The sequence below is a fragment of the Lissotriton vulgaris genome, chromosome 6, assembly GCF_964263255.1.
Source record: "Lissotriton vulgaris chromosome 6, aLisVul1.2, whole genome shotgun sequence".
Classification (NCBI taxonomy): domain Eukaryota; kingdom Metazoa; phylum Chordata; class Amphibia; order Caudata; family Salamandridae; genus Lissotriton; species Lissotriton vulgaris.
Genome location: NC_141694.1, coordinates 757018053 through 757031055, shown reverse-complemented (window position 1 = coordinate 757031055; position 13003 = coordinate 757018053). Strand labels below are relative to the sequence as shown.

The window sequence follows — 13003 nt, the reverse complement described above, 5'->3', positions numbered from 1 at the left end:
AATACAATACAATCACAGTTGACCCGGGTACGTGCATATAATAATGCAAATTGAGAACGATTAAATGCATTAGGGGAAGGAAACACACAATCTCATGGGGTATGAAACCGGACAGTTAAGTACAAGTAGATAGTCTATGCAATTGGAATTATAAACTGGAACGGGCTTTTTGCAGTCAGAGTCAAAGGTGTAGGTGACAGTGTAGACCCGGTGTACAACCCATATCCAGTTACAAAGACAACAACAATGGAGGAGGGGGAGGAGCAAAAGGGTTCAAATTAAAACCCGGAGCACAACCCATATGTAGTTTCAAATTACATTGGCGGTGGAGTAGGGTTCAAGTGGAGATGGTGCTGGCCCATTCATCGAGGGTGTTAAGGCCCTGGTTCACTGAATCTGCCCTAGCGATCCATTTGCATTCTGCTCTATTGAGTAGGGCGGTCATGTTGCCCCCTCTAAGGGGTAGTGTTGGTTTTTCTATGACCAACCACTGGAGGTCGACGTCCCTGTGTGATTGCTCCAAGAAGTGTGAGACCAACGGTGCCGTGAGCACTTTGCAGTTGATTCTGCTTTTGTGTTGTATGATCCGTTGCTTAATAGGGTATATGATGTTAGCACGCATACCATTACCACACATTTTTTACAAAGCAGGTCATTTTACAACGAATACCTTTACAACGCATTACACTACAACGCAGATACTATTACAACGCATACCATTACAACGTAAGTATAGGTAAGTATATAATATTAATATTTAATGTAAATAATAATTTTTTTCTATATTTTATTTAATTATTTATTATTTCAATTAATAATATTTATTTTAATTTTATTATTTGTAAATATATATGTTAAAAATACCCCTGTACCCCAAAACCCAAACCCAACCCTGAAACCTAAAAAGACCCCTGTACCCCATAACCCAATACCCCTTATAAATGTTTTAAAAAAAAGATAAACTTACCTATACTTATACTTACGTTGTAATGGTATGCGTTGTAATAGTATGTGCATTGTAGTGTAATGCGTTGTAAAGGTATTCGTTGTAAAATGACCTGCGTTGTAAAAGTATGCGTCGTAATAGTATGCGTGGTAAAAGATGCGTGGTAAAAGATGCGTGGTAACAGTTGCATACCGCTATGACACAGCCCGGCTTTAGATGGCCTGTGAAGCAGGCCAGTGCTGCATCTGAATTCTACAATTGGGACACCACTGCTGACACAGTAGATTGCATTTTCATCAATCTAAGACCTTCTGACCAAGCAAAACCTAGTATAGGTATGGACTTAATTGCTTTACGTGGCTGTTCCTTGAAATCATATAGGAAGCATGTTGCTCCACCATGATCTATGGAAAACTGAATTTCTTAAGCCATTCCCTCGATCAGTGCATGGAAACGGGCCATGTTATCCGGAGATGAATCCGGTTGAAAGGGTGACTTTTCACCTTCCTTAGGTATGATGTAATCATTCCAAATATGCCACAGCTTCATCATTAGGTAATTTGCACTCTTTCACTACATCTAAATGGAGTGAATTAAAAGAGTCCTCATTTCCCATATTCTTAGGAGATGGCAGGGACTACCTTTGATGTAACAGTATTTGGAAGGTGATCTACTGGATGCAATGGAAGGTGGTGCTGGTGGTGGAAATTTGTGGCAGCAGGGGAGGGGCAGGCATGGGCTGCCCAGCATGCTGGAAAGATTTTAGTCTTTGGAAGGTGTTCAGCATCTGTTGCAATGTTGTCAAAAATACCATAGGTACGACAAACATCCCAGGTAGTGCATAGCCATGAGAACGGGTTTAGGTTTAATCAGGATGATTAGTCACATAAGTCTGTGGTTGTTATCCATAGCCCTGACAAGAGTCCTCCTTATCCATGGCGTTTCCCTCTAATTCTGGGACTTAGCGGACATCTGTGTAGGACTAACAGCAGTCTCTGAAATATCGTTGTCGCTAAGTTCACCCTCCAACTCAGAATCTAGAATGTGTGTGTGGGAAGGCTTGCTGTCACTTGAATAGGTGAAAAGTGACTTCCATTGAAAAAACTGTCATTGGGGTCATTATCAACTGTGTCGTGGGTATCAAGGAGATTCTTGGTGTCATCTATGATGATCTTGACAATGAAGCTGCTGTCGTCATCGACGAAGGTCTGGTTGATGACGATAAACTTTATGTCAAAGATGATGCTGTCAACTACAGGGGGTCTGGTCATCGACAGTATCAACGCTAACAAAGATCTGGTCATCAACGATGGTATGTTCTTGGATGCTGACGAGTCCTGTGCTATATGGGCGCTGTCCATCAAGTCTGGAGCTTTTTTCTAAGGAAGCTCAAGTCTTTTTCAGTGTGGAACTGGGTGCAGGTGCTTTTGAATGCAAGTCCAGCTCAGCATTTCTATAGGTTTCCTTTTGCGCCAGCTTAGTGGGAAAGTTTGGAGGAGCACTTTTCATGGATTCATCCCCAGAGGAGGTCCATCACCCTTAGACAGGTGGTAATTTTTTTCTTTTACAATACATAGAGGGCCAACCTTCTCTCCCTGTCCTTTACAGTTTCACAGCGTGAAAGCTTGTGTGCAGGATAAAGCCAATAAAATACATTGCCCATGAGGGTCACCAGTGTAGATTTTCCTCTGACCACAGATAGAACAGGATTTGAATAGAGATTTCTTTTCTATCTGTCAGCCCTGATGACAGTTGGTAGGCAGGGTTGCCCTGGACTGGAAAGATTATTTTCCATAACATTTTTTTACAATACTGTGAGAGCTGAAAGTACAGCTGGTTCAGAGCCAAGGCACACCAGTAATAAAATGCAAGGATGAGGTCACTCAGAGGTTAAAGCAGAGCTCTTCATGCTCTTCCTACTGCCCTCAAAAATACGACGTGCAGTAGGAATCCGAGCTATGGTGGCATCGTGGAAGATTAAGAGTGCTGGCACTTTCACCCCATTGGAAGAGGTTCATGTTGCTTCAAATGAGGTGGATGGGCTACTAAACAAACACTATTGCTGAGGTCAATGGCATTTTACACTGTTTACTGCTGATTAAGGTCACCAGGGATTCCCTGCCTAACGACTGAGAATGATTAATAATGATAAGATTTTAGTTGACAACTTTATATTTAATTGTTGAAATTATACAAAAAAGCAATGTTCAAAAAACCCACTTAGATGTCATTTAACACTGTATGGCAGGGGTACAAGTTATAGGTAGCTCAATAAATAATAACTGGTGAATTTCAGTAGCTTTTGTTTTTGGTTTTAAAACATCAGCTTTTGTGATACAGAACCTAACTAGAACATCAATTTAACCTTAGTTTTTTTCGAAATATATATATCAATCATACCTCCCAACTCACTTGGTGTTACCCTGTGTCACGATTTCGGTTCCCTTCACACTGTCAAATAGTGAGGAATCTAAATCAGACGATGGCGGGGAGAACGGGCTGAAAAACACTGTAAACAGTAGATTTTCAGCTCATTTTTGGACAGGAAGGGGACTTGGTGAGGGTCAGAGTGCTTCTCAGACAGCTCTCGTTACTAGGCTCCACCACCTCCAAGGCCCACCCACTCCTCATACGGTGAAGTGATTTTGCAAGTTGGCAGGTATGATATATATATATATTACAGTTTAAAGAGTTTAAAGTGAGTTAAGGTTGCTTAATTAGTTAACAGTGGTTTTGGAATAAAAAATTAATATTGAAGAAATTCACAAGTTACTGGGTTTTTATAATTCAGAAAAAGGTAGAGGTTAGCAGTAATAAGAATGTTTAGGGGTCAGGTAAGGGTAAAGATGAAGAAGAGCAAGGTAACTGTAGGGTGCAGGGATGGGCAAAGGTTAAGGGTAGGAAAGTGTTCAGAGAGGGGTAGTATATAAGGGAAGTAAGTGTTTAAGATTTAGGGAGGAGTAGAGTTTCGGGTGTAGTAATGGTGTTTAAGATTACAGGGATGGGTAATGTAAAATGAATTTATATTAAACAAAATAAATACTTAAATTACATTTTTTAAATGAAAGATTTTATATTTAAACACATTAAAAAACAATACTTTTTTAAATTAAAACTTATTTTTACAAATAAATCTTACCAATATAACTGCAATGCAAAGGCTCCCTCAACGTAGCATATCACAATCCAAAGGTACTCCCGATGTACTTACAGAGATGTAATGGCTCCCAATGTAAATGTTAGCAAAGTAGCAACTGATATTCAGATGGCACACAGCCTGCTTTTCTGTGGGGTTTTGCTTTTTTTTTTTTAGGCATGGCGAGTGGGGGCACAGACTATTCTTGCCCTTCTGCAAAACAGGGGAAATTACATTCTTAACCCTTTCCCCCACTCTTGATCAAGGCGGCAGGGAATAGGGCACCCGCTTCTCCTGCCCTTCGGCAAGGTATGATTAGTAAATAAAGCAACATCTACACCAACGTTGGCCAAGGCTGAGGATGTGATGATTCTACTGTCAACCCACACTACTTGGGGAATAGAGTTATATTAATCCGAACCACATGGTCTTATTTCTACTATTTTTAATCTCTCTCAACATATAACATTGGTAAACAGAGGCTATGTGGGGTAGTGGAGGACAAACGAAAGATGCATCAGTTGTGATGCCACACAAAAGTGCTACAGGAAAGTAAGGAGCAAATCAAGGGGCGGGCAAGGTAGGCCAGCACTCAGAGGTTCATGCACAAGGCTAACACATAGCGAGGCTAATTCATATAGACAGTCTGCAAGAGTGATGGAAAGTAAAAAAAAAAAAGGGGGGGGGGTTGTTGGTACGGGCATCACCGATTCCAGTGGTATACACCCTATACCTTAAATTATAAAGATCCCTATTACCCTGCAGGAAATCCTACTGTTTCCGGAAACAAATCAGTTTTGCAACCACCCTCAAAACCTGTGGATTACTTCTTAAAACAATTAATCCAAAAAGTGACCTCATTCACCAGTGCCAGCATTGACACGATTGTGAAGACAGAGGGATGGCTATTCAATCCCGAAGAGAATTTATATAGAACAACTGATGTAGATGCACTTTATACAAATATTTCGCAGAATATAACATTACAAATTATTGAACTACATCTGGATAAAAGGGAGAGAATGCACACAGTGGCAGAGACTTTATTTTAAAGTTAGCCAAAGTATGCCTGAACTGGTATTATTTTAAGTTTGAAAAAGACATTTTTCACCCAAATTACAGGAACGGCAATTGGTTGCACGCATTTGCTCCCAATATGGATACTTTCTTCATAGCGGAATAAGAGGAGGGATGGATTTATAATAACAATCGCTATATACAAGAGATATTATTCTGGATCAGATATACTAACAATATAGTCCTAATTTGTCATGGTACAGATGAGGAACTGCAAGACTTCCGTGAATGGCTGAATAAACACTTGAGACATTCATGCCATTTAGTTACCACCACTACGAAATTAATTTCCTGGATTTAAAAAGTCAAGGGCCTGGATGAGACACTTTTTATATCAATAAAAAAACAACATTTAGAAATTGCATGTGTAAAGAAGATTTCTTTAAAAATGCGGAAAATTTGAAAACATTTTACATGCTTTCGCTTTTCCGAAGCGGAGCAGGGTTTGCTATGGCTTGGCGACAATGGTGCTCCCACCAAGCCATAGAAAACTGCAATGTCCCGGAGGTGGGCACCCGGGACATTGCAGGCCCCGACCCGGGGGTGGCGGTCCCCAGGGTCATCTATGGCTCAAAAGGGTGGCTACTTGGCCCACCATATTAATTTACAATAAAGCCCGGTGAGGTGTCAGTCTCGGGGGCATGTCCATGGTGCCCCCGCACTTATTTCTAATAAATAACCAGGGAGGTGGTGGTCCCCGGGGCATAAGAAGCCCCAGGAAGGGGGGTCCATGCACCCCCCATCTTTTTTCCATAGTGCCCTCAGGACCTGCCCCACCCAGAGGCCAATAATAACGAAGTGCTGAAGCCCGCACTTTGTTTTTTAAAATATTTCTGCCAGATCACACTAAAAATCTGAAACAAAAAAGCATTTTTTGGCCCTCCCTCAGGAGGCCTAGGGGGTCAATGTGTTTCTACACTGCCCTCTTTTAAAAAATAAAAAATTGTCGGACTTGGTTCAACCGAGTCCCAAGATGGCTGCTAACACTTCCTGGTTGAAGTGTTGGCAGCCAATCAAATTTCACTAGGGTTTCAGTAGGATTTTGGGCTCCCAGATATCTACATTTTTTCAACTTAAATATCTCTTAAACTACTGAACGGATGTACACTAAATCACAAAAAGCATGCTTTCTGCACCAATATTTAGCTTTCTGCCAAATTTACTGGTATTCCGTTCAGCGGTTTGGGCTGTAGTGGTGTTAAAAAAATGAAAAATCCCCATAGACATAACATGGGGAAAATGCATTTTGGGACCCCCCCTTTTTTCTCGGCCTCCGCTTGACAGATCACCCCGAAACACAGCAGCTGAACCAAAAAGTGAAAGTTAAAAAAGAAATGTGAAGATTAATCAAGCAGCGCCAAAGTTATGGGCAAAATAAAAAACACTTTCCCTATGAAAACTTTTGTCCTAACTATAACTGCTTACTAGGGAGAATGGGGAAAGGTGAAAGGAAAGATAGATATACATTAATAACCAGTGTGCTCCGTCTTATACTGCCAACAAGGCATACTGGTGACAACATAAACCAAGACTTAATTCAATACAAATTGAATTTTCTTTTATGGTTTAATGTAATGCTATGTTCATACGGAGTATCATGTAAAGTGGCTTAATGTCCTACAGTCCAGGGACGCTGTACATGACTGTTGAATAAAAATAAACGCTAAGAATCTCTATCTTTTGCTGGGTTGAGGTTTGCTTTCTGCTCATAACTAGATGACACTTTTGGACAATCAAGAGTACTATAAGAGGGTCCTTACTGTAATTGATATCCCTAATCCTTCGTGATCTTCTTTGACCAGTAGGACTTTTCTGATTGGGCCCACGCCTTGACTCTTCTTTAAGCAGTCAGGATCCTAGTAAAAGGAAAACATACATTTCGCCATAAAAAAACATAAAAGTTAAAAAGTAACAGTACTGAAACTATACAGGATATAATGAATGCTCCTGAGATTTATCTTGATTACCCCATGCATAGACCAATTTTGTTAATCTATTTTCCACAATGGCTCACTGGATGCAGGTAAGGGATCTGGAGAGAACAATGTTACTAATTTATGAATGGGTACAATAGATGAGCAGATGAAGTCACTTTCCCAGATTGAGGATGTGTTACATTCTCAATATCTATCGCTGCAACAAAAGGTATGATGTCATCACTCCTATATTTTGTTATCTTGATTCTGGCCATTAGTGGTAGTCGGTGTAGATCACAAAGTATGGGGGTGATGAATACCCAACAATGAGTCAAGGAGCCTATTGCCCTTGCTTTTATAAGGGTCCATGGTACTGTTGCGATGCTTCAATACTGCTCCCGTCTGGTCTGTTAATAGGGAAATCCCTTCACTGAACAATGTCCCTAGAGACAACATTTTGTGGTACTGTGCTCTGTATAAATGATATATCTAGATTAGCTACTTCCCAGTACTTAGCAGTGGAACTTCAATAAAAAGATATAAGAGCAACAAAAATGAAGAAATATATCAAAACGTTTGCACAAAATAAACAAATACATTTAACTAAACTTACCAGTCTTCTGCATGGGCAGGTTGTTTTCCATCTTAAAAAACATTACTAATCATTAAAAAATGAAGATCGGTTCAGAGCAGAATTCTTACATCAAACTTCAGCGGAGAACATATAACTTCAGAAAGTTTGATGTTGTAATAAATACGTCATGCACACTTGGATAAAAATCAACATCTTACATGTCCAGAGGGTACTGGCAGAGGTCTTTTCTGGTCATTGCGACCTCGACAGGCTCGAATAACAGTTTTGTGACGATGTAGGTGTATTTCTGCTTCTAACTGGTTCCATAGTTTGTCATGAGCAGGTCCCTTCATATCACGCCCAAGTAACTGAATCTGCTGCACCCTAAGTGTTGGTGAGGTGAGAGGGGAGAAGGGCAGTATAAATATTATGATTAATCCCTTGTGCAAGAGGCAGTGATAAGCCCTAAAACATCCTAATACATTTCCTCAATGTTTTACTTCATACAAGCTACTTAACAAAACAGAATACTGATAACGTTGTATTAAAAGAAACTTAGTGACAATATGTTTTAGACTCTGCAAGTTGATGGGGATTGGAAGAGGCATAAAATATTTTTGAAGATTGTTTAAACAATTTTTTGTTTATTATGCAAAAAAACAATTAGCACACATAAAAAATATTTTCAAGACGCAGAGCTCAGTGGCGCAAAATGGTTGCCTTTCTTTGAGCTCTGAACGTTGCTCTTCCTTTTGGGTGCCCTAAGAGTCCTATAGGGCTCCATGAGCCACAGATGGATGTGGTGGTGGGGTGAAGTGTGGCAGCAACGAAAACTGGCCCAACTAGATTGAGACAGTCGGAGATGACCATACCCAAATGGATGGAGGTAACTTGCATGCCTACAACGAATTTCCATAATGTTACTCAGCTGTAATCGTACCTGGAGGCCCTGCACTGCCAGTAAAAAACATTTCCTCTGCGGAAGAAGTGCACCAGAGCAGCTCCAACCCCTGTTGGGCAATGGACCTTCTGGCAAAGTTGAAGGGCGTCAGCACAGCTGGGGCTGATTCTGAGCCTGAAGGTCGGGTCAGCATTGGAGGAGGTGGAGGGATATAGCACTGCCTGAGAGGAGTGACAAGTGTCAATGGGACTGACAGAGACCCTGTTGCAAAGTGACGTTGGAAGTGCAAGCTTTGCAGTACATAGTATGAGACAAACACAGCAACAGGGAGAAGTATGTTTTTCCAGCAAATGGAATGCAAGAGCTAGGGTGTGCTGGATGATGATTTAGTAATGTAGCTGTCAGCACTTGGAGGTTAAAAGTGAGATGGTGACAACTCTTAAAAATCCTGCAGAATTCGTAGAAAGTGGAAGAAGCAACAGTGACAGCTGAAGCATGACTTGAGACTATGGAACCAGGATTGCTGGGATAAAGGTTACAGAGGAAGCCATAGTGCAGGCACTAGTGGTGGATGGACTGCACAAACACTGAGGTCCCTAAACAAGCAGGCTTCCAGAGCAAAGTGACAGGGGCACTGCTGCCAATGTGCACAGAAAATGGCTTGTATTATGGTTCTAGGGTTCCCTGCCATCCCCAGACAGCACATTGGTGGAAGGAATTTAGTCCTCCTTATAGGGTGACCTGACATCAATATGGCTTTGACTCAATGGAGTAGCTGAGGAAAGCAAGTAGTCTGCTGTCTCAATGCCCTTCCTGGTACCCCTAATGTTGTAAATGGCCGGGCCATCATCACGACCCTTAGCAATCCAGACATACTGAAGAAAGAGGTGAGTCTGAAACAGGATCTGAAGGTCCGGGATTACTGTTAACTCCTCTTTCCATGTTTTAATACAGGCCAATCCAGCAAGGAGGAGATAAGTTCAAGAGTTGCAAACAGAACTGCTGGACTAGGGCACTGCACCGTTTCTTTGGTTCCATATGATCAGTGCGGATGTGGGAGGGCAAAAGCCTATGACTTCACTCAGATCAAGGTTCCATTTTCCTACTTGGATAGAGATAAAGCAAGCAGTGAAGCAACAGACGCGACAGTGGTGAGTCCATATTCTTCCAGTAACTGCCTGATCCTCTTGAATGGCATGCCAGGCCAAGAAGAGATGGAGACGTCATTGGCACGGAATACTGCTTCTCCTCTTACGCTTCCAGTGTGTCCACTCAGCCGATTACTATTCCTAGGTCCCTCTCCTTATTTCAATCCCTTCAACACATTTCCCATTCCCCTATGCTTTTCCCTATTGAGTATACTATATTATATTCAGAGAATAGCTGTAAATGAAAACTATGGAGTCATGAGAATTTATATAGTAATTCTATGAAGGTGGGGCAGAAAATATTTGTGTTATTGTTGTGGTTATTTCCCTTTGTGGACACAATTATTTAGACAGAGCAGGTTCTGTAACATTGTATTTTGATGCAGTCTTCTAACTCAAAGTGATTTAAACGATTTAAATGGGCCTGGTGAGTGGTGATCTGATGATTTATTGTACAATTGGATATTTTGCACCATATGTAATGAGCTGCACCCAAGGATTTTCTCCCCAAAAAGGAGGGCATCAGCACACAGCTTCTTCTCAGCCACAGAGAAAATGCTGCATCCTGATGACTTTCTTCAGCTCTCTGAAGCTTCAGAATAAACCTAATTGCATCCTGTGATAGTTTATTAATTGCCTCATCATTGAAAGAGACATCGTATCAGTCCAGGTATACATAAGGGAAAACTTGTACAGCAGCCGCCTGCTTAAGCAAGTAAAATGTAGGGCTATTAAACCTGTCGCGGGGGAGAATAGATTACCTGATGTTAGGCTACTGCAGGCTAAACTTACATGACACAGAAAACATAAAATAATAATGAGGCACCGAGCACACTTAGCGAATAGGAAAAAACGTAATACGGCTGAGGCATTTAAGCTCTGTGCAGGTTCTAGTCCACATGGTCAGACGGTCAGACAGTGGAAAGATAATTTGAATTGGAATTTATTAATACAGTTTTCGGCCCACATGCAAAGTAAGGCTGCCTTTCACTCAAGAATACATATTATTCAGGGGCGGAGAATGAGTATTTTATACAAATGTCTTAGGGAGTGGGGTTGCTCATGTTCCCTAAGTTGTTTAAGGGTGGGCGACAGGCACTCTGCAAGTTGGGGGTGGCGGGCTGTTCTAGTCCCGTTGTGCAGGGAGGGGGTGGGGATTTCAATTGGGGTTGGGGGGTGTGGGTTGGATCTGTTGGGGTTTTTCTTGCATCGGTGCATGGTGCTGCTTGGACAGTTACTTGGCTTCAACATTTTTAATATCTGTATTCGATCTCGAAACATCATAATGCTATTTGGTACTTTTTGGTTTCGCTGTGCAGGGAGACACAGGAGAAACATGTAGGGACGCCCCATCCGATGAAGGAGTTACACCACTGGCATATTCTGATGGCGCCTGGTCAGGGACTTAGTGTCCACGTGGAACGTAAATGGACTGAGGGACATAATTAAAAGGGGTATTGTCTTACAATATATTCATCGACATGCATTTGATATAGTACTGCTGCAAGAGACGCATCTAATAGGGAACTCGTGCATGGCCCTGAACAGGAAGGGATACTGTATGATAGTACATTTTGGTTTTGCCATGGGCTCTAGAGGGGTGGAGGTTCTCCTACGCAAAGGCTGCCCCTATGTGGTAAACAACACCTGACAGATGCACAGGGCAGATACGCAGCAAGTAAGGGCACATGGGAAGGAAGGGTCATTAATATAGTCGCAGTGTACGCCCCACAAGGATTACCGCGGCTAACTTTGCAGAATGTGGGGGCGTTGATGCTAGTCTTGCCTACGGGATCGCTAGTATTGGGGGACGACTTCAACTTGACTATGGATGGCTTACATGACGGACTTCCACCCAGAACTGACCCGGCACACGGCTCACAACTCCAGGAGTTCACCAATGCTCTGGGGGTGGTAGATATATGGAGGTGGTCGCACCCTTACCACACTCACTTCACGTTTCAGTCAGGGGTGCATGGTAGTCAATCACAAACTGATTATTTGTTCACTCATGCCCAAGACAAATGCCTTTACTGACTCCACCTGTCTGTCACGAGGGATATACGATCCCTTCCCTATTTTGACAATCTTTGGCACACAACGCACTAGGCGTCCCGGCCCAATCATGATACACCGTGGGCGTTGAAGATACCCCACATTAAGGCAAGCTTCCGACAAGATACGGATCATTATTTTGCTGAAAATGTGGGCTAGATCACATCGGCAGTGACAATTTAGGGAGCATTTGGGGCGGTTATTAAGGGCAGGGCACAGTCGTTGATGGTGGGACACAGAGCCGAGCTTAACAGGAGGGTGGTCGAACTGGAGAGGGACATATTGAACATGGAGGAGGTCATCTCTCAGGCTCCTGATCCCGATATCCACCACAGTATTAAAATAAAAAGACAGGATTACAGGCAACTCCTTTTGGAGGAAGCCACTATGCGCTCCTTAGCTACTTGTCACCGTATTTATGAACAAGGCGAGCGCACAGGTAAACTCCTGGCAGGGCTGGGGCGCAAGAAACAGGCAGCGAGATGGGTACGAGCAATAACTGGCCCTGATGACACACTTATAACCGACCCTCAGGAAATTGCTGTTGTCTTTGCTCCTCATTTTGAGGAAGTGTATAGGGTCCCACAGACCCCCCAAGCCTCAATGTCAGCAGATCTCCTTGCAACCATCGAGGTAGTGTGTATCTCACAACAAGATAGGGATGCACTGGAGGAGGATATCTCTGAAGCAGAGGTCCAAAAAGCAATACAAGATGTTTGGTCTGGCAAAGCGATGGGTCCTAATGGACTCCCTATCGAGCTTCTTAACCCGATGGCAACGAAACTAGGACCCCCACCTGTTAAAACTTTATAATGAATGCTATGAATCGGGGCCTCTCCCAGGTGATATTCGTATTGCTGCTATTGTGGCCATCCACAAGCCTGAAAAGCCGGCAGAAGATTGCAAATCGTATCACCCTATCTCCCTGCTTACAGTGGAAGGCAAAATCCTTGCCAAGCTCTTGGCCAACCGACTACTCCTGTATCTCAATGATTTGATTCATCCAGACAAATCTGGATTCATGCCGGGTAGAAATATGGCTCGGAATCTGCGGAGGGTACATAGGGCACTGGGACAAATAGGCACCCTAGAGGAGGAAGCACTCCTATATTCGCTAGATGCCACTATGGCATTTGAAACCATCGAATGGGTGTATCTTTTTGCTGTCCTGGCTCACATGGGTTAGGACCCAAACTGATCAGATGGATCAGGCTACTATATACGTAGCCCACGAAGCACATTACTGTAAA

At 42.5% G+C, this 13003-nt stretch overlaps 1 protein-coding gene across 4 annotated transcripts in view; it reads right to left on the bottom strand.

Annotated features, from left to right (window-relative positions):
- GOPC (golgi associated PDZ and coiled-coil motif containing) overlaps positions 1-13003 on the bottom strand; it is a 211855-nt gene that overhangs the window by 56489 nt on the left and 142363 nt on the right. For all 4 annotated transcript variants that reach the window (XM_086926740.1, XM_086926741.1, XM_086926738.1 and 1 more), the window contains 2 exons: positions 7868-8033; positions 6920-7015 (listed from right to left, as the gene is read on the bottom strand). In XM_086926740.1, coding sequence (XP_086782866.1) covers positions 6920-7015; positions 7868-8033 — 262 coding nt within the window. The remainder of the gene's footprint in view (positions 1-6919; positions 7016-7867; positions 8034-13003) is intronic.